Below are 20510 nucleotides of genomic sequence, written 5' to 3' on the forward strand. Positions count from 1 at the left end.
TTATCTGATAGTTCTGGAATTTGGCCACAACATTCCTTGGTGTTTTCATTTTAGGATCTCTTTCTGGAGGGGATCAATGATTCTTTCAATAACTACTTTGCCCTCTGGTTCCATGATATCAGGGAAATTTTCCATCACTAGATCCTGTAATGTTAAGTACAGGTTTTTATTCTCTTCAGTGTTTTCCGGAAGTTCAATAATTCTCAGGTTGCCCCTCCTCGATCTATTCTCAAGGTCAGTGGTTTTGCTGATGAGGTATTTTACATTTTCTTCTATTTTTTTTTCCTGTTTTTTTCATGAGACACATGAAGTCATTAGTTTCCACAGACTCCATTCTTTTTTTTTCAGAGAGGAGTTTTCTTCATTTACCTGTTGCAACTCCTTTTCCAATTGGTTAATTCTACTTTTGAAAGAGCTTTCCATTTGACCAATTGAGGTTTTGAGAGAATTATTTTCCTTTTGAATTTACCCAATTGAGGATCTGAAAGAATTATTCTCATTTGTATTTGTCCAATTATATTTTCCAATGATGTGTTTTCTTGTTGCAAGTTGTTAATTGACTCTCCTAAATTTTCCAATTGATTTTTAAACTCCTTCCTTATTTCTTCAAGGAAGTCTTTCTGTGCAGGAAACCAGATCATATTCTCCTCAGAGGTTCTAGGTCTCTCTGAGTTAGGGTCTTTTACTTCCAAGAATTTTTCTATACATCCACCTTTCTGCTGACCTTTCTTCATCTTGCTAAGACCTTGAGTTGGGTGGGGGGGGCTGGTTCACAGAGGTTTGGTGTTAGAATCCCTAGCGGCTTTACTCACTGCGTGCAATATCTCCAGCTGTCCAATAGGGGTGCTCGAGGATTTGTTCACTGAGTGCAATTTCTCCACTGGCCAGTAGGAGGTGCTGGCTTCTTTCTCTGGAGTGTCTGTGACCTTGACTGAAACCTTCTCCCTTGGCCTAGAAGGAGTGATTGAAGCTGTTAAATACTTTTGTCTTCAATCAGTGGTGGCCTCTACCTGGGGTAAGGTCATCCCCTCTATTGTCAGCTGAGTTGGTTCTTCTGCTCACACACCTGTGCCTGGAGCAGAAGTAGTCTATAATTGTGTTTGTTCTGGGAAGAGGCCTCAGCTGCAATGGAGTGTTGGACTTGGGTTTCCATAGACCAGAGGAGCCCAGGGATGGTGTCCACAGCTCTCCTGCACCGGAACTCTCCTCCCAGCCCTGTTGGCAAGCTCCAGAGGGTCAACGCCAACACCAATGCCTCTGCTCCCTCGTTGACCCAAGTCCCAGCAGTAAACCAAGCTCTAGACCCACTGATCAAGCAGGTCTTGCTCTCAGGCCCTCAAACCCCCCAGACTCCAACCCTACTGCTAATCAGGCTGATCCACGGTCTGCACTGGGACTCACCCACGACTGTGGAAGACAAATCCTGAGGTAGATGTTCTTTCTCCTGGCTTTTCTTTCTGGGTTTTATGGACCAGATTTCTGTTAAGAGGTTTGTTTCGTATCATAGATGGGGAAATATCAGGAGACTTTAGAACTCTGCCTGTCTTCTCTTTGCCATCTTAGCCAGAAGCCCTCTGTCCCTGCTTTTTTAACTTAAACTGAAGCATAATAAATTCTGCTCCAGCCTCTTATCTTCACTCTGTGTGTTTCTCTGCTTCAAATGTTTCTTGAAAACAATAAATTGTAGGATTTTAGTTGTTTTTATCTATCTGCTAGCCGCTTCTATTTTATGGGAAAGTTCATCCCATTCCTATTTACAGTTATGATTACTGCCTGTTATTTCCCTCTATCCTATTCTTCCTCCAGTTTGTCCTTTCTCTCCTTTCCCTCCTCACGAGTGTTTTGCTTCTGTCTCCCACCTCTTGTGATCTGCCTTCCTTGTCAGTTCTCACCCCACCCCTTTATTTTAATTCCCCCCGCACTTCCCCATTTGATAGATTTCTAGACTCAACTGATCATGTATAATATTCCTTCTTTGGACCAACACTGTTAAGAGTGATGTTTGCCCTTCATTCTTGAAGAAGACCAAGACCATGACATAAGGGAAGTGATGCCATGACAAGCACATGAATTGGATTTGAGTGAGGGGGTGCTGGGTTAAGTTACTCGCCTCACTTTTTCCTCCAGAACTATCTGGGTCCAGTGGCCAGATATAAATCAGGATGACTGAAGATGTGAGGCAATCATGGTTAAGTGACTTGCCCAAGAATATACAGTATCTGAAGTTGGATTTGAATTCCCATCCTCCTGATTCCAAGGCCAGTACTCTATTCACTGCACCATCTTGCTGCCCAACACCCTCCCACCTTCACCTCCACTGTAACAGGTCTTTCATATCTCTTCATGTGAAATAATTTACCTTCTGCCTCTCCCTTCCTTCTGCACCCACTATACTCCTGATTTTCATCCATTAATTTTATGTCATTCCCTCAAATTCACTTTATACCTATACCCTCTATGTATAGCCCTTCTAGCTGTTCTATTCGTGATACAATTTTTTAAGAATTATGAGTATTATCTTTCCAGTAGGGATGTAAACAGTTTAGTTCTATTGAATCCCTTATGTTTTCTTTTCCCTTTTTACTTGTTTTTACTTATGTTTCTCTTGGATCTTGATGTTGGAAATCAAATTTTTCATTTAACTCTGTTCTTTTTATAAAGACTTGAAATCTTCTATTTTATCGAGTAGCCATTTTTTTCCTTGATGTGTTTTGCTTAATTTTTGCTAGGTAAGTGATTTTTTATTGTAGTCCTTCCTCCTTTGCCTTTTGGAATATCATGCTCTATAACCTCTAATCTTTTAATATTGTAGCTGCCAAGTCCTGTGTAATCCTGATTGTGGCTCCCTGATATTTGAATTTTTTCTTTCTAGTAATTTGTACAATTTTTTCTTTGTTCTGATAGTTTTGAAATTTGAGTTTTTATTTTGGGATCTCTTTCCTAAGATGATTTGATGAATTCTTTCACTGCCTATTTTGCCCTTTGATTCCAGGATATCAGGGCATTTTTCCTTGATAATTTCTTGCAAGATGCAGTTCAAGTCTTCCTTTTGACTCTGGCTTCCAGTCCAATGATTCTGATATTGTTTCTCCTGGATCTATTTTTCTAGTCAGTTCTTCTTCCCATGAGATATTTTTTCATTCTTTTGAACTTTTTTGATTGGTTCTTGATGTCTCTTGGAATAATTAGCTTTCACATGCTCAATTCTAACATTTAAGAAGTTATTTCCTCCATTATCTTTTGCGTTTTCTTTCCATTTGGCAAATTTTACACTTTAGGGAGTTGTTTTTTGGCTATACTTCATAACTGAAATCAACCACAAGATGCTCATTAATTGGGGGCATTTAGACCAGGATCAATGATATGTGGGGAGGGCCTAGTCTACAAAGAATATCTAGAACCTTTAGGTATTCCTCCAACAATCTGAGATTCCATCTGCCATCTCAAGAATCCAAAGCACTTTATAACAGTGTCCCCTGCTGCTTTCCAAACTCAGTCTCCCACAATCAACCTTAGACAATATTTTTTGGATGGGGGGGGTTGCAGGGCAATGTGGTTAAGTGACTTGTCCAGGGTCACACAGGCAATTATTAAGTGTCTGAGGCTGGATTTGAACTCAGGTCCTCCTGACTCCAGGGCCAATACTCTATCCACTGTGCCACCTAGCCACCCAACCTTAGACAATATTGGGATGCTGGTGAATTTTATAATGTGTCTTTGGTGATTTTCCCCTTGAATTACCATATAAAGGCCTTAAAATCAGTCAGAAGAAAAGAGTATCTTGAAACTAGGAAAGATTACTAATAGAATTTATTGGACTCCCTCTGGAGGCCTTGAAAAGATGGATAACCATTATGGGTGTGTGGGATAAATCAGTCATCCCCTAAGTAGGGACCAAGCTTTGGACCTGGAAGGGGGAGGAAAGGGATTTTAGGGTCTGATATGAAAAGGTATATGATCAACCAGTTGCAAGGTGGAAAGATTGGTCACATTCCATCCCTTCTCAATAGCCAATTGTGAAACATTTCCACTATAGCCACATTTATCCTTATCTCCCATCACTCCCTTACTCCTACATGTAAAATCCTAAGGTTTCTCAGTCCTTTTCTGAGCCTAGTGTCAGCCTCATCTTCAGCAACTATACATGTGCCACTGAGAAAATATTCCTTTCTAATAGTAAATGAGTATACCAGATCATTCCATGGTTCTGGCTCCAAATCTAGTTGAGCTGAATCTGGCTCTGGGCTGTGACCAGTGAGTAAGAGTCCTATTTCCTTCCTTTTGGTTTTAAGTGAGACAATAATATCCTATGTCTTATAGGATAAACAGGTATAAATAAGCTTCAAGAAACTATTACATCTATTTACATTCTCTTTCTTCTCAAAACCATTCTTCTGAATTTCCCTTGTTTCTGTCAAGAACATCATCCTCCATTTTCTAGTCACCAATGTTTGGAATCTCAATATCATCCTCAGCTACTCATTCTGACTCAATCCACATACTCAATGAGCTATACCCTCTTCTCCTCTCACAGACACCAATCCAAATCCAGTCCTTCATTCCTCTCCTATACCATTACAGTGGATTCCTAATAGATCACCCTGCCTCAACCCCACCCTTAAATCCAATCCATCTGTCAACAAGTTATCAAAGTCATTTTCCAAAAGTGCAGTTCATTCCATGTCACTCCCCTTTTCTTGAACTCCAGGGGTTCCAAATTGATTCAAGGATCAAACATTATCCACCTTTATCTCATTCTTTTTAATTTCTCCTTGGGGTATTTTAATAGAGATAATTTTTAGTCAAATAATGCATATAAATAATTTATAGAAGAACTGTGATTGCATTGATAGAAGAAACTCCAAGGTGAGGAAATTCCTTCTACAAACATAGGTCAGCTTAGATCTCTGCAATTAGTAGTTAGAGTTTCTGATTCATCTAGTCAGTATTTATCAGAGATGAGACTTGAACCCAGATCTAGCTCACTCCAAGGTGAGTTTTCTATCTACTATACTATATCACTTCATTATAATTTATAGATAAGTAATGTACAACATGTTGGACTTGCATAGTTATTTTTTTTTACTAATAAAAATGTGTGATCTCAAAAATCTGGGGACCACCTATCTTTGACAATGACATATAAAAATAACTTTGTAGGAACCCTCCATTTGAGATAAACACAGTCAATTTTCAGATTTCATATGTCAAGGACTTTTGTTTTATGAGTAACTCAGATTTTGATCCTTTAACCTGTATTTCTATATTTCTAAGAAATAATTAACTTGATAGTTGTTCCTTTCTGTGACAGATAAAGTGGTCCTTGTCTCTGGAATCCTCCTAGTCATGCAGTTGCTGATGAGATCCCCAGTGTTCCGAGGTCTTTGGGTTCCTTGGCCAAGCTATGGCTTCCTTCACCCTCATTACAGACACCTCCTTGCCCAGCCTTTGTCAAGGATAGAGACACCAACATGGGGAGACTATGAAATCCCCAAAGAGTTTAATTTTGCAAGTGATGTGATGGATCACTGGGCACGTATGGAAAAGGTAATGGAGAACTTCTTGGGGGGAGAGGGGGTTAAAGGGAAGGAATTAGATCTAAAGGGGATTCAGACTGAGTTTAGTTCTCACCATCCTCCTATAAAAGGATATACCCTAGCTTCTGACCTAGGAAGACTATATCTAGTTTGATGGTAAATGGGAGTTTATATGCCCAAGAAATAACAACATCTAGAAATGTTCTGCCCATAGCTCTGTGTCCTAAGAGCTCCTAAGCCTATCCACATATAGGTGGGGTTGAACCAAGACAGGTCTCTAGAGATGCAGTTGGGACCAAAGTTTTCACATGTTCACTATGTTCTGGAATGGTGAGTCTAATTGACAATCATGTGTGACTTTTTTCATTCATTCCTTTTAACATCTACTATGTACTAATTGTAGAGTTGTATGCAACTGAACAACTCAACAAAAATAACAGATATTGATTATATTGAACAAATAGGATAGTCATAGTACCAGCCCAACAGAGACCACCAGGTTACCACAAAAAATGTAGAGGGCAGAAGTAGACTTTTTTTTCACAGATGGAAGGCAAATATTCTAATTTTTTTCCTTTCCCACAAAATATTTTATTACTAAAGGTCCTTACTTTTTAATTTATTTTTTCAATTAATCAAGAATAATTTGTTAAACTTTTACCATGTGCTAAGCATTATTGGCATAATGAATATAGTGCTGGATCTAAAGTCATGAAGATTCTTCTCCCTAAGTTCAGAACTGTCCTTATTCATGTAACCCTGGGCATGTCACTTAACCCTGCTTATCTCAGTTTCCTCATCTGTAAAATGAGATGGAGAAGGAAATGGTAAATCATGTCAGTATCTCTGCCAAGAAAAGACTAAAGGGAATCACAAAGAGTCAGATAAACTGAAATGGCTAAACAACAACAAAACATTATACTCAACACTAGAAATACACAGAAAAAGATAAAAACAGTCTGCCTTCAAGAAACTCATCTTCTCAAGATGAAATATTTAAGAAATATAAAGAATAAATAACAACAGTAATATGATGATAATATTAATAATAATAACTAACATTTATATAGTGCCTACTGGGATAAGTACTTTCTGATTATTATAATCTTATTTGATCTTCACAACAACCCTAGGAAGTAGATGTTATTAATATTCCCATTTTATAAACAAGGAAAATGAGGAAGACAAGTTAAGTGACTTGACTTAGGTTACACAGCTAGTAAGTTTTTTAGGTCAGATTGTAACTCAGATCTTCCTTGCTCCAGGCCCAGTGTTCTATCCTCTGAGTTACCCAGTTGGATTTACAGGAGCTTTCTATCAAACTTTTAAAGAACAATTTATAACAATATTACACAAATTATTCATCAGATTAAGAAAGAAATCACTCTAACAAAATCCATTTGTGAGAGTAATAGTGTCCTACTATCTAAACTAAGGGTGGTTAAACTAAAGGAAGAGAGCTAAAGATCAATATAATTAATGACTATTGATTCAAAAATTCTAAATAAAATTCTAGCAGAGTAGATAGGAGATTAAAGCACAAACAGTTGCAGGAAAAAAAGCCTCCTGCAGAAGGAGATATTGGAGCAGAGATTTGAAACTAAGGGAAAAGGAGAGGCAGAGGCGAAGAGAAAAAAAAAGTATATTCTTGACCTGGAGTACTACAAACACAAAAGCATAGAGATGGGAAATGGGATATCATGAATAGTATAGCTGGATTGTAGAGTGAATAGAGAGGGAACAATGTATAAGAAAACTGGAAAGGAGGAAAGGAGCCAGGTTATGAAGTGCTTTGAATATGAAAAGACTTAATATTTTATTCTGAAAGTAATTGGGAAACACTGTATATGATCAGACCTATACATGCTATAGGAACACCATTTTGGGATCTGAATGGAGGCTGGATTGCAGACAGGCAGACTAATTAGAAAACTATTGGAGTAGACCAGGTGAAAGAAAACAAGCATCCCGGATTGTAAATACCTATTTTAATATGTGGTTTTGACAACAGGAGGGCAAAAGAGACCCACTCCCTGCTCTATGGTGGGTGAATGACAAAGGAAATGAAGTGAAATGGAATTTCCAGGAACTGGGGGATTTGACACGTCAGGCAGCCAATGTTCTAACAAACACCTGTGGCCTACAGCGAGGAGACCGACTCATTATGATCCTACCCCGGGTTCCTGAGGTGTGGCTGCTGACAGTGGCCTGTATGCGGGCAGGTCAGTAATCAAGCTTAGGCTCCGTGAAACAAATCTATCAGTTATAAGTAAGGGTTTCATGATGCTCTTTGTCACAAGCACTCTCAGTCCCAATTCATCCAACACTATACTGACAATCACTGTAGGAAAATAATTTTTTCAAATATAAACCTTAGGGGCAGCTAGGTAGCACAGTGGATAGACCACCAGCCCTGGAGTCAGGAGTACCTGAGTTCAAATCTGGCCTCAGACACTTAATAATTACCTAGCTCTGTGGCCTTGGGCAAGCCACTTTAACCCCATTTGTCTTGCAAAAACCTAAAAAATAACCCAAACAAATAAATATAAACCTTAACCTAAATAAAGGAAAATAAGATATGAATGAGAGAAAAGTAAAAGAATACTCAATACATATTCCAGAAATAATGCCTAAGAAAGATCATAAAAATGCACTGAAGTCTCAAATGATTTTTTAAATGGACATGCTAACCCCCAGAATAATGAAAGAAAAAACCCTCCTATAGAATTTGAGTAAATCAATACTCTATACCAAAAAAGAATAGTTTTTAAATTTTTTTGTCAGCAAAAATCTACTTTCCCTTTAACTTTCCTACAGAATGAAAGAAAAACAAAAACTTGATTACAAACAAATTTTGTCAGTCAAGCAAAACAGTATTTTGCATTGGCCATGTCCAACATGAAATTGAGAGAAAGAGACAGACAGCAGAGAGATGAGACAGAAAGAGAATGAGAGAGATCTTGATATACTCCAACTCTTTTACACAAGGAGTCTAAATTTTTTTTTTATTTAAAGCAATGGGTCTGTGACTTGCCCAAGGTCAGACAACTATGCACATAAATGTCTGAGGTCAGATTTGAACTCAGGTCCTCCTGACTCCAGGGCCAGTACTCTACCCACTGCACCACTTAGCTGCCTCCAAGTCTAATTTTTAAAAGCCAGTATCAACTATAGCCATCATGAGTAAATTCATGGTGCCATAGTGTTTAATAGAAACTGTGAAAAATTTTCAGGACCAGAACATAGTAGTATATATTATAGTAAAAGTCAGAAGAGGAGAGGTGAGTTACCCCTAAGTGCAGGCATCAAGTACTATCATGGCAGAAGTGACTTGAGAGAACTATTGACACCCAGTTAAAAACCTGAACACAATTTTGCCCAATTAAAATAATAAAATAATAAAAAATAAAGTAATAAAGTAAAAAAAATGAAGGAATCTAGAAAGAAAAGGCATATTAGAAATATAGCTTCCTTTAATCAACAACTGGAAATCAAAGTCAAGAGATTAAAGCTATCTAAGGAGTCAAAGGAATGTTGGCTAGAATACAAGGATGACAAAGCTCTGTACTACAAGTTGTTGTTGTTATTCAGTAGTATCTGACTCTTCATGACCCCATTTTGAGTTTTTTTGGCAAAAAATATTAGGGTGATTTGACATTTCCTTCTCTTGGTCATTGTTTTAGATAACAGGAAACTGAAGAAATCACTTAGTGGAACAATTAGTAAATGCCTGGAGCCAGATGGAACTTGGGTCTTCCAAACTTCAGGCATGACACTCTACCCATTTCAAGATCTGTCTGGAATAATATGGACTTCAAAATATCCTTGAGAGTTCAATCAATAAATTGTATTGGAAATAGATCATTATCTCAGTGTGAGCCATTGCCCAAAATCACTGAGAAATAAATTTTAGTGATATATTTTGATTATCATTGATTATCAATCTACAAGCTACATGGAATTAAGATTTCAAAGTATAGAGACCTAAGAAGATCATAGCATATGAGAATAGAATGAGATATGTATCATTCCCCATCATCCTATCTGCTGCCAGAGTTATTCTAAGGATGCTTACAATGCACCTACAGAGGGGCAGCTCATATCCTAATGCTTTTATTCAACTGCTAAAATCAGTTATTTTCCCACCTGTGTAATAGTCTGTAGAATATTAAGTGTTATGGATTAACAGTCAGATAGAAATTGTCAGATACACTAGCTGTGTGACCTTGGGCAAGTCATTTATCCTTATTTGTCACCCCAATATATTTGACCCCAAATAGGGTCATGAAAAGATAAACACAACTCAGCAAATTTATATAGGACAGCTAGGTGAAACAGTGGATAGAGTCAGACCTGGATTTATACAATTCTTAACTAAGTGTCAGGTAATGCTATTAAACCCTTTCCAATTGTTGCTCATTTTATTCTCACCACAACCCTTGAGAGGCAGATGTTTTTAGTATTTTCATTTTGCAGATGAGAAAACCAAGGCAAACAAGGTGAATTGCCCAGGGTCACACAATTAAGTGATTGAGATCATATTTGAACTCAGGTCTTCCTGGGTTCTAGGTCTAGTACTCTATCCACTGTACTGTCATCATCTTTATAATAGGAAGAATAATATTTGGCATATAAAAATCAAATAAGGTAATAATTGAAAAGTTCTTAACCCCATTACCTAGTACATAGTAGTAAATAATTGTTAGCTATAGTTAGTAAGGCATCTAATCAGGACAGTGGATAGAGTACAGGGTCTGGTATCAGGGAGACTCATCTTCCTGAATTCAAATCTGGCCTCAGACATTTACTAGCTGTGTGATCCTGGGTAAGTCACTTTACTTTGCTTGTCTCGTTTGTAAAATGAACTGGAGAAAGAAATGGCAAACCATTCCAGTAACTTTGCCAACAAAATGCCAAATGTGGCTACAAAGATTTGGACACAACTTAATAACAACAAATTATGAAAAAAGTGGAGCACAGAGAAATGAAATGATTTGTCCACATTCATACAGTACATGTAGAATCAGAATTTGAAGCAGGCCTCTCACTTCAAATCCAATCCTCTTTTATTATGCCCACAAACTCTTTATCCTAGTATTCAATGTTCTTCATGATTTATCTCAATCTACCCTTCCAAATTTATCTCCTACTAATTTCCTGCACAATCCCTTTTCTCCAAAATAATTGAGTCCCTCATTGTCCCTTAAACACATGCAGTTCATTCCCTTCTCTCTTTTGGAATCCTATCCTTGTTTTAATGACCAGTTCCAAGAAGTCCTTCTTGATGGTACCAAACCAGCATGATTTCTCTCTTTCTCCTAAGGTCTTATTATCCTTCTTCTCTATAGTATTCATTGGATATTTTGAATCCTTGGATTATGGGATTTAGGACTGAAAGGGATTGTTTAATTAAATTCTCTTCTTTAACAGATGAGAAAACTAAGATCCAGTGATGTAATGTAACTTATCCAAGGTCACATAGGAAGTAAGAGGTATTCTTTTCATTATACCTCCCACCTCTCATGGATTATATATTTAGGGTTTTGTTTTCAAAATGATACATAAAACTCAATCAACAAACATTTTGTTAGGCATGTATTGTATAACAGACTCTGGTATAAATTCTGAATAGAAAGATGAAAATGAAAATGAGAAACTTGCTTGCGAGCAAGATTTGGCTTTTATCTAAGGTCTACAATTATTATCTATGAGCCAGTAACCAGGAAGCATGACCTGAGGGAAACTAGGAAATGAAAAAGTTAAGGGAAAGTATACTGTGCTACGTTGAATAGACCTGGATTAATAACATCTGACATTTATATGGTATTTCACATGCATTATCACATTGGAAGCTCACAAAGAATCTTGTGAGCTAGGTGCTATAGACATTCTTGCCCCATTTAAGGCTCAGGAAGATTAAGAGGTCACATGTTTTCACAAGTGTCAGAGATGATCTAAACTGTGGTTTTCCTAAAGCCAAGTCTAGTATTTTTATCCACTATGCTCTAATCTCTCCTTTGTCACAAATACTGGGAAAAACTGGTTGGTCATCTCCTGCCTCTGGGTCTACTAGAAAATGAAAGGTTTAGTTACGGCCTCTTCCAGTTGTAAAAACTGTATAATATTTATTTTGCTCAGGACTTGTCTTCCTACCTGGAACAATCCAGTTGACAAGCAGAGACATTCTCTACCGGTTACAGTTATCAAAGGCCAAAGGTATTGTGACCAATGAAACCTTGGCCCCAGCCGTGGATTCTGTGGCATCTGACTGCCCCTACTTGAAAACCAAGCTTCTGGTATCTGAGAACAGTCGTGATGGGTGGTTCGACTTTAAGACACTGTATAAGTGAGTCTGTGACCCTTTTAATTTGATTGTGGGAGCTCTAGGAAACTTGTACTAAGAAGCAGTATGGTGTCATTGAAATAATCTTGGATTTGAATGTCAAATTTTCTATGATTAATTGTATGACACTAGGAACATCACTTCCCCTTTCAGAGATTCAGGGTCTGTTTTCTGCCTCAAGGTCCCTTTAAAATCTAAATTTCCTAACCTCTAAAACAGCAGTATCTAATAGTGCTGAGTTGTATGTCAAGTGGAGCAGCAGGAACTTTGTCTATGGAATTATAACAATATTTAGACTTCTTTAGTAGGTTGAAACAAAGAGTTTAACACCTAGTTTGCAAGAATACTTATTTAGTATGGAAAGCTACCAGAAGGCATATTTTCTACCACTCCTTTAACAGATTTGTAAAAGGTGAACTCCTCCATGAATTGAAGCTACTCTTTCCTCACTCTGAGTCCTGAGGTTTCTAACTCCCTACCAGAAGGCAATGTGCTAGGGTCTCTCCCTGTTATTATTTTTCTAAGTCTCCCTTCCTCCACTAACTGAATCTGCCTTTAAAAGTTTATTTGGGGTCCAGGGTTCCCTAGAATTGCTAGTTACTACATTGAATATTTTAGAGATTCTTAATTAAAGAAGAAAAAATGTTTAACTTAATTTACTAGCATATATCAACTCAGAAACTTAACCTGCTAAGTACTTGGACATTGTATGAGTGATTGTACCAGGTATAATCTGGGGAAGTTTTCATTAATTAGTTGTTATTATAATTGAAGGTAAATGTAACAAGTGTATGCTAGGTAATACACTGGATACAGTGCCAGGCCTGGAGTTGGTAAGCCTTATCCTCCTGTGTTATAATATGGTCTCAGACATTTACTATTTGTATGACCCTGGGCAAGTCATTTGTACATGGCCTCAGACATTTACTATCTGTGTCATCCTGGGCAGGTCATTTAATTCTATTTGCTGTAGATTTCTCATCTGTAAAATGAATATTCCAAAGGGGCTATAAAAATGTGCACACCCTTTGATCTGGCAATACCACCATTGGGTCTATACCCTGAATAGATCATGAAAAAGGGTGAAAACATCACTTGTACATAAGTTTTCATAGCACTCCTGTTTATGGTGGCAAACAAATTGAAATAAAGTGAATGTCCATCAATTGGGGAATGGCTTAATAAACCGTGGTATATGTATGTTATGGAACATTATTGTTCTATTAGAAACCAATTGGGATGGGAATTCAGTGAAGCCTGGAGGGATTTGCAAGAACTGATGCTGAGTGAGATGAGCAGAACAAGAAGAACATTGTACACCCTAACAGCAACATGGGAGTGATGATCAACCTTGATGGACTTGCTCATTTCATCAGTGCAATAATCAGGGACAATTTTAGAATATCTGCAATGGAGAATACCATATGTATCCAAAGAAAGAATTGTAAAGTTTAAACAAAGACCAAAGACTATTACCTTTAATTTTTTTAAAGGGGTATCTTATTATTTAATTTTGCTATCTCTTATATTTATTTTTTTCCTTAAGGATATGATTTCTCTCTCAACATATTCAATTTTGATAAATGTATAACATGGAAACAATGTAAAGACTATCAGACTGCCTTCTGTGAAGGGTCAGGAAGTGAGATGGGTGGGGGGAACTGTAAAATTCAAAACACAATTTAAAAAATGAGTTGGAGCAGGAAATGTCAAACCATTCTGTTTTGTCAAAAAATTTCAAATGGGGTCACAAAGTCATACATAACTAAGATGACTAAGATGACTAAACAACAACCAAAAGATGCAATATACCATATGACTAAATTCACATAGCTCACATGACAGTGAATTTCTATTCATATGGCCTACCTTGGGGAAAATGTGGCTATCTATCCTCTACATCATAGGATCATAGAATCAGAATTGAAAAGAAGTAGCTAAGCTAAGATTTGAAACAAAGTCCTCTGAAAACAAATACAGCCTTCTGCATTGTTTGGAATTTTTCCATAAAGTCAATTAGTATGAGACTTCCTAGCACAGAATGTTAGTGGATATTTTAAAAAAATTTTTGATAAGTATTTAATTATAATTGAACTCCTTTATAATCCTATTTATTTTATTTATGTATTTTAAAACACTATTTTTGAAAATTCTATTCAATAAATATTCATTAAACATCTGTTATGTTCCAGGAACTATGTTAAACACATTGGGAATTTTATTGTTCAGTAGTTTTCAGTCATTGCTGTCTCTTTGGGATCCTATTTGGGGTTTTCTTGACAAAACCATTGGTGTGGTTTGTCATTTCCTTCTTCAGTTCATTGTACAAATGTACCTGAGGCAGACAAAGTTTAGTCACTTGCCTAGGGTCATACAACAAGGATAGATTTAATCTTGGGAAGATGAGTTTTCCTAACTTCAGACCTAGCATTCTATCTATTTTATCATCTAACCATGCTCTAGGATCCACTTCATACCTTTCAAGATGATACAGAACAAAGCTAATGACTGTCATTCATCTCAAATGCCTTGCAGGGCAGCATCTGTGGATTACACTTCTGTAAAGACAAAAACACAAGAGCCTATGTCCATCTTCTTCACTAGTGGAACCACGGATCTACCCAAGATGGCCTTGCATACCTCTGGACTTGCACTGAGATCATGTCTTCCATCCACGTAAGGGGGGTGTTGGAGGCAGTGAAAGACAGAGCAAGGGGACCCTCTTAGAGCCCAGGCCCCTAGGCTCAAACTAAAGCAGATCCATAAAAGTCAGGTCTAAAAGAATATGAAGCAATTATGCTTCTCCCCTTGTTCTCTTTGGTTGTATTTTCCTAATGGTTTTGTTAATAGAAGAGAATTTTTAATGTTTGCTGAAGCTGGAACCTATAAAACTGAAGCCCAAGATTGGGAGTAAAGGCTGGGAGGAGAAAGTTGAGATGTAGCAACATGGGTGAGGTTGGAATGACTTTTAAAGCCAGATACTGTGTTTTCAAACTGGATAATATCGATTAAAAGAGTCTATAATTAAAACAGCCTGATTGAAGACCTTATACATTTCAATGAGAAGTTCCAAGGTATGACTTGAAATAATAATCATAGTCAGCACTTTAAGGTTCACCAGGTACCTAATATATGACATCATATGAGATGAGAACTATTATCATGCCCAATTCATGGGGTAGCAAACTGAAAAGGAGAGAGATAACCCAAAGTCATACCTCTAGAAAGTATCTGACACAGGATTAGAACTCAGGTATCCTTGACTCCAAGTCCTGTACTACCTACAGCACTAAAAAAAAAAATAGGCTAGAATGTTAATTATCCTATGGTCAAGTTAGACCTGCCTCCGAGCCAAAGATTAGAACTAATCTAGTCTTCTCCCTCCCCTCAACCTAAAACCAAAACAAACAGCAGAGAACTTGTTTGATGAAGTCTATACCCAAATATTCTTGCTTTGTTTGGTTCAGGTTTGGTTTTGGTTGTTTTTTTTTTTGGGGGGGGGGGTGGCTAAACTATGAACTAGTTAGTTTTGATCCCAAGAGACATATAAAGGATCAAATGAAAATAGTCAGACATGTAGCACAGAGCAAAGAGAATTAGCCCTGAAATCAAATAGACCTGAGTTCAAGATTCAGTTCTACCAGTAATCATGTGACCTTGGGAAAATCACTTTATCACATCATCTTTAAAAGAAGTGGATTAGAGTAGATAGGGCAGTTAGGGGTTGTAGTGGATAAACCACTGGGCTTGGAGTCAGGAAGATTCATTTTCCTGAATTCAAATCCGCACTTATTAGCTGCATGACCCTAGGCAAGTCATTTAATCCTATTTGCCTCAGTTTCCTCATCTGTAAAATGAGCTGAAGATGCAAATGGAAAGTATCTTTGCCAGGAAAACCCCAAATGGGGTCACAAAGAGTTGAACATGACTTTAATGAATGAGCAACAACAGAATAGATAACTTATGAAATCTTTTAAAGCTTTATCATCCTATAATATTATATATGACTCTGAAAAGCACAGTGATGTAATAGATAGCGAGCCAGTTTAAGAACCATAAAGACCTGAATTCAAGTACTGCCTGTGATCCATATAGATAGCAAGACTGTGGGTGAGATGTTGAACCTTTTAGTTCTAGGCAACTTTCTAAGACCATGATTTATAGAGAGGGTGCAGACTTTTTGAAAAGGGATTTTCTACTTCAGAGAGATCCCTATATCATTGAAAAGCATGAGTCCAGTACCCATTACTTTCTATGTCTCTATAAAATTCTTTTTATTTTCCAGTCATTGAACCAAAGCCTCAAAAAGAGTCAGACTTGAATTTCCATTTCATTCAAGTCCCTGACCCACTTCCTCAAGCTTTCTACCATTCTACCATTGTTTCACAAAACAACCAAAGAAAAATATATGACTATATCTCACAACTCCTCCCTTGTTCTTTATTATTAGGGCAAAAACTTCATCTTCATGAGTCAATGACAACCCATAGTATAGAGCAAAACCTGAGCTCAGAAAAGGTTTGATGAAGGTACCAGTAAAGTAGGGAAAAGGTGAAACTCTCACTCTGGTTCTTCCAACACTCCCCACCCCCACTCTCTGTTGGTTTTTCTATATTCCTAGTCACTACTTTGAACAAACTCAACATATCACCATCCATGCAAAAGTGCAAAAGGTCTGTGTCATCTTTGACTATTGCTGCTATCTACCATCTCCATGTCCAAACAGTTGCCATGTTCTTGTTGAGTTAGACAAAACAGATCACTAACATCATCACTTCCTCTGAATTCCTACTATCACTAATACAGTATAATACTAACCTCTTCCCTGGACTACTTCCTAAAAGGTCTTCCTTTCTCTTCCCATTCCAATCTAACTATACTGCTGTCAAATTAAAGTACTGATCTTGATCATGCCAAATTCCCATTATGAAACCTTCAATGGTTCCCTATTACTTTTTGATTCATACAAAAGCTTGTCAGTAGACATTCAAGGCCTCTTACAACCTAATTCTAATTTATTTTTGCATTCTAATTTCTTATTAATTTCACAAACTAATTTCCTTATTCCTCTTTCCTTTACCCTTTGCTCTAGTAAAATTGGATTATTTGCCATTCCATGAATATATTTTGTAATTTTTCATTTTTCATTTTTTTCTTTTACATTTGCTTAATGATATTCTCTCCACCTAAGATGCCCTTATCTGCCTCACATACAACAAATCCTGGACCTTCAAAGTTAAGTTCAAAATACCACCTTCTCCATAAGTTTTCCCTGTCTCTTCCCCAGTTGAAGCCGATTTCTCCCTCCTTTCTCCTAACAAAGCACTCTAATTTTTTCCTTGTATTATAACTAACCATAATAACAAATATTTTTGTGAGGCTTTGAGGTTTACCAAGTACTTCTACAAATGTTGCCATATTTGATTCTCTCAATATCAGATGAATAAATTGAGGATAGAATTCAAGCCCAGTCCTTTGCTTACCCCAAATCTAAACCTTTCTGTTATTTCTCACTCTATTTTTGTGTACAGTTTATCTATATTGTAAATTCTTTGAACACATATTATTCATCTTTCTATTCCCACACAGTAAATGTCTGCTAAATGAGTGAGTACTCCCACCCTCAAGATGACTCCAGTCAATCAAAGATACTTTCATCATCATAAACCCTGATCTCACCAATAAGAGCTCTATGCAATGCCTCAGTAGGTGCATCCATACAGTCTGAATCCAGTAATCCTTCTTTCCTCAGTTCTACAGACTACAGATTTCCACTTATTTTTATTTTATTATTATTCCCATTGATCTTTATTTCCCTCTTATTTTTTAAACCATGCCTGTGATTCATAGGTATAGGGACCTTACCTCTTGGAGTTGTTGTGAAGATTAAATGAGATAATATTTTTAATTAACATGGTGACTGGCATAATATAAATGTTAATTACTATTATTATTATTATTCCCTATTATTACTATGTCAAATCAACAATTGATCTGTAGATAAAAGTCTTAGAGTTTCATTTCTGCCTTTGGGAATCCCTAGTTTCCTTTAAGATTTAACTCAGGTACCACTTTCTGCCTGAATTATTTCATGGTCCCTAGGGACCGTCCACTTCAAGTGCCTGCCTCTCCAGAGTTACCTTGTTATCTACTTTGTATATGTTTTGTATGTTACAGGAAAGGTGTAAACTTCCATTGATGATGTCATTTCCTCACCTGGGAGTTACTTATATCAGTGATATCACAGGTCCAATCCCTAAACATACATACACATGTTTTCTTCCTCATGAGAATATAAGCTAAGGCAAAGATTTTTTTCTTTATATTCCCAGTCTAGCAAAGTATCTGGCAGATAAAAAGAACATATTTAATACATACTTGATCATTAGGTGGTAAAAGAGTTGCCTGGGGTACTAAGATGCAGAAGCAGAATTTAAACCCAGAACTTCTGGTCTCAGAGGCCAGCTTCTTAGCCACTGCATAGTTCTTTCTCTATCACTTCATTCCTCAAACACTAATATTTATATTTTGGAGATAGCAGGAAATTGATGAAACTTACAAGTTCTGATATCTCATGGTGCCTGTCAGACCCTGGCTGGATTTTATCAGTTGTGGGAACGATGATAGAACCTTGGAACTCAGGAGCCTGCAGCTTCATCTGTGACATGCCCCAGTTCAACCCTGAAACCATTCTGAAGGTAAGAAGAATAAAAACTTCATCCTAACTGGAACAGTCAAAACCATGTAATTTGGTGAACATAGAGCCAAGAGGTGATTGTTCAGTTATTTTTTGGTTTTGTCTGACTTTCCATGACCCCTTTTGGAGTTTTCTTGACAAAGACACTGGACTGATTTATCAGTTCCTTTTCCAACTCACTTTATAGATGAGAAAATTGAGGCAAACAGAATTAAGTGATTCTCCCAAGGTCACACATCTTGTAAGTGTAAATTTGAACTCAGGAAAAGGATATTTCTGATTCCAAACCTGGCACTATATCCACCATGCCACCTAAGCTGCACTGGCAAGAGGGTTGGTTGATCTTGCAGTTAGAAAGGTCTGGACTTAATTCTTGTTGTTGTTGTTAAGTCATTTCAGTCATGGCCAACTCTTTCATCTCCATTTGAAGTTTTCTTGGCAAAGATTCTGAAATGGCTTACTATTTCCTTCTCCAGCTCATTTTACAGATGAGGAAACTGAGGCAAACAGGGTGAAGTGACTTGTCCAAATCACACAATTAGTAAATGAGGCAAGATTTGAACTCATTGAGATGCATCTTGGGGGGCAGCTAGGTGGCACAATGAATAGAGCACCAGCCCTGGAATCAGGAGGCCCTGAGTTCAAATGTGACCTCAGACACTAATTACCTAGCTGTGTGACCTTGGGCAAGTCATTTAACCCCATTGCCTTGCAAAAAAACCTAAAAAAAACATTAAGATTCATATTCCTGACTCCAAATCCAATGTTCTATCCACTTTATCACCTAGCTGTGCCAGGAGCTAGAGGACATAGATTCAGATCCCAGCTCTGCCACTGGGCTTCACTTCCTTATCAAGAAAATAAAGACAATAGACTAAATGCTTCTAAGGTCTCTTCTAACTTTTCATCTTCTACTCTATTATCTTACTTTTGGGCTAAGGGTCCTGAGTTTGAATCCTTGCTGCCTTTGTGACATTAAGCAAGTAATTCCTCCCATGTGAAACTCAGTAACCAGGGTAGATAAGTGTTCAGAAAAGACTAGGATATCTGGTGTGAGGGCTGCTGAGTCCTTTTCAGGTCTGTTTTCCACCTTTGGTATCCACCTGATTCACCTGTGGCTCCAAGAAGCTATAGCATGTGCAACATGCAGATGGGCTAAACTAGGTTGAGAATAATTCCATTGGTGAAACTTGGGAAGATTTTCCCTGCAAGAATTGGTAGATGCTATCTATGAAGGCAGTTGAAGCAGGTGCTGTGGAGGGCATAAAATTTGTTTAGACATCAAAGTTGCCAATGTCATTTGCTGCATCCTGAGCCATCATCATTCATCACAACTATTGTCTTGCCACTGGACTTCAAATAACTCTGGAAGAGAGTGAGGCCAATGACTGCACATAACTCTGCCTTACTTAAATACAATTTATCCAAGAGTCAAAAAAACATCCATTTTACTATTTTTACTCTTCACAAAGTCCTATAGTGGCAGGGGCAGCTAGATGACACAGTGGATAGACCATTGACCCTAGAGTCAGGAGGACCTGAGCTCAAATCTGGCCTCAGACATTTAATAATTACCTAGCTGTGTTACCTGGGGCAAGTCACTTAACCCTACTACCTTGCAAAAAAAAAAAACAAAAAAAAACAAAAATAAAAAGTCTATAGTGAAAGACAAGTGATGAAGCAGCAGGTGCAGATATAATCGGAATTATATCCAGAACCCAACCCACAGGCAGCCTAGTTCATAACATTGCTATCTCTTTGGACTGAAATAGAAGTAGGATTCTGCAGTCCCCTGGGTATCTGAGCAACCTTTTTTTAAGACTCACACTGCTTACCTCCTTGCAAGAGGAAAAGGCTAGAAAAGGTACCCTAAGACTTGTCTATTTCACTCAACCATAGCCTATTTACCACAGCAGACAGGGATCCCACACTG

General features: G+C 37.5%; 1 protein-coding gene across 4 annotated transcripts in view; it reads left to right on the forward strand.

Annotated features, from left to right (window-relative positions):
* Window positions 1-20510, forward strand: part of LOC141502400 (acyl-coenzyme A synthetase ACSM1, mitochondrial-like) — a 90624-nt gene that overhangs the window by 14058 nt on the left and 56056 nt on the right. For 3 of the 4 annotated variants that reach the window (XM_074207121.1, XM_074207119.1, XM_074207122.1), the window contains exons 2-6: window positions 5312-5547; window positions 7549-7759; window positions 11676-11883; window positions 14416-14556; window positions 18419-18578. In XM_074207121.1, the coding sequence (XP_074063222.1) occupies window positions 5347-5547; window positions 7549-7759; window positions 11676-11883; window positions 14416-14556; window positions 18419-18578 (921 nt within the window). In that variant the 5' untranslated portion in view covers window positions 5312-5346. The remainder of the gene's footprint in view (window positions 1-5311; window positions 5548-7548; window positions 7760-11675; window positions 11884-14415; window positions 14557-18418; window positions 18579-20510) is intronic. The other variant, XM_074207123.1, reaches the window with a different exon arrangement.

The sequence above is a fragment of the Macrotis lagotis genome, chromosome X (genome assembly GCF_037893015.1).
Source record: "Macrotis lagotis isolate mMagLag1 chromosome X, bilby.v1.9.chrom.fasta, whole genome shotgun sequence".
NCBI classification, from domain to species: domain Eukaryota; kingdom Metazoa; phylum Chordata; class Mammalia; order Peramelemorphia; family Peramelidae; genus Macrotis; species Macrotis lagotis.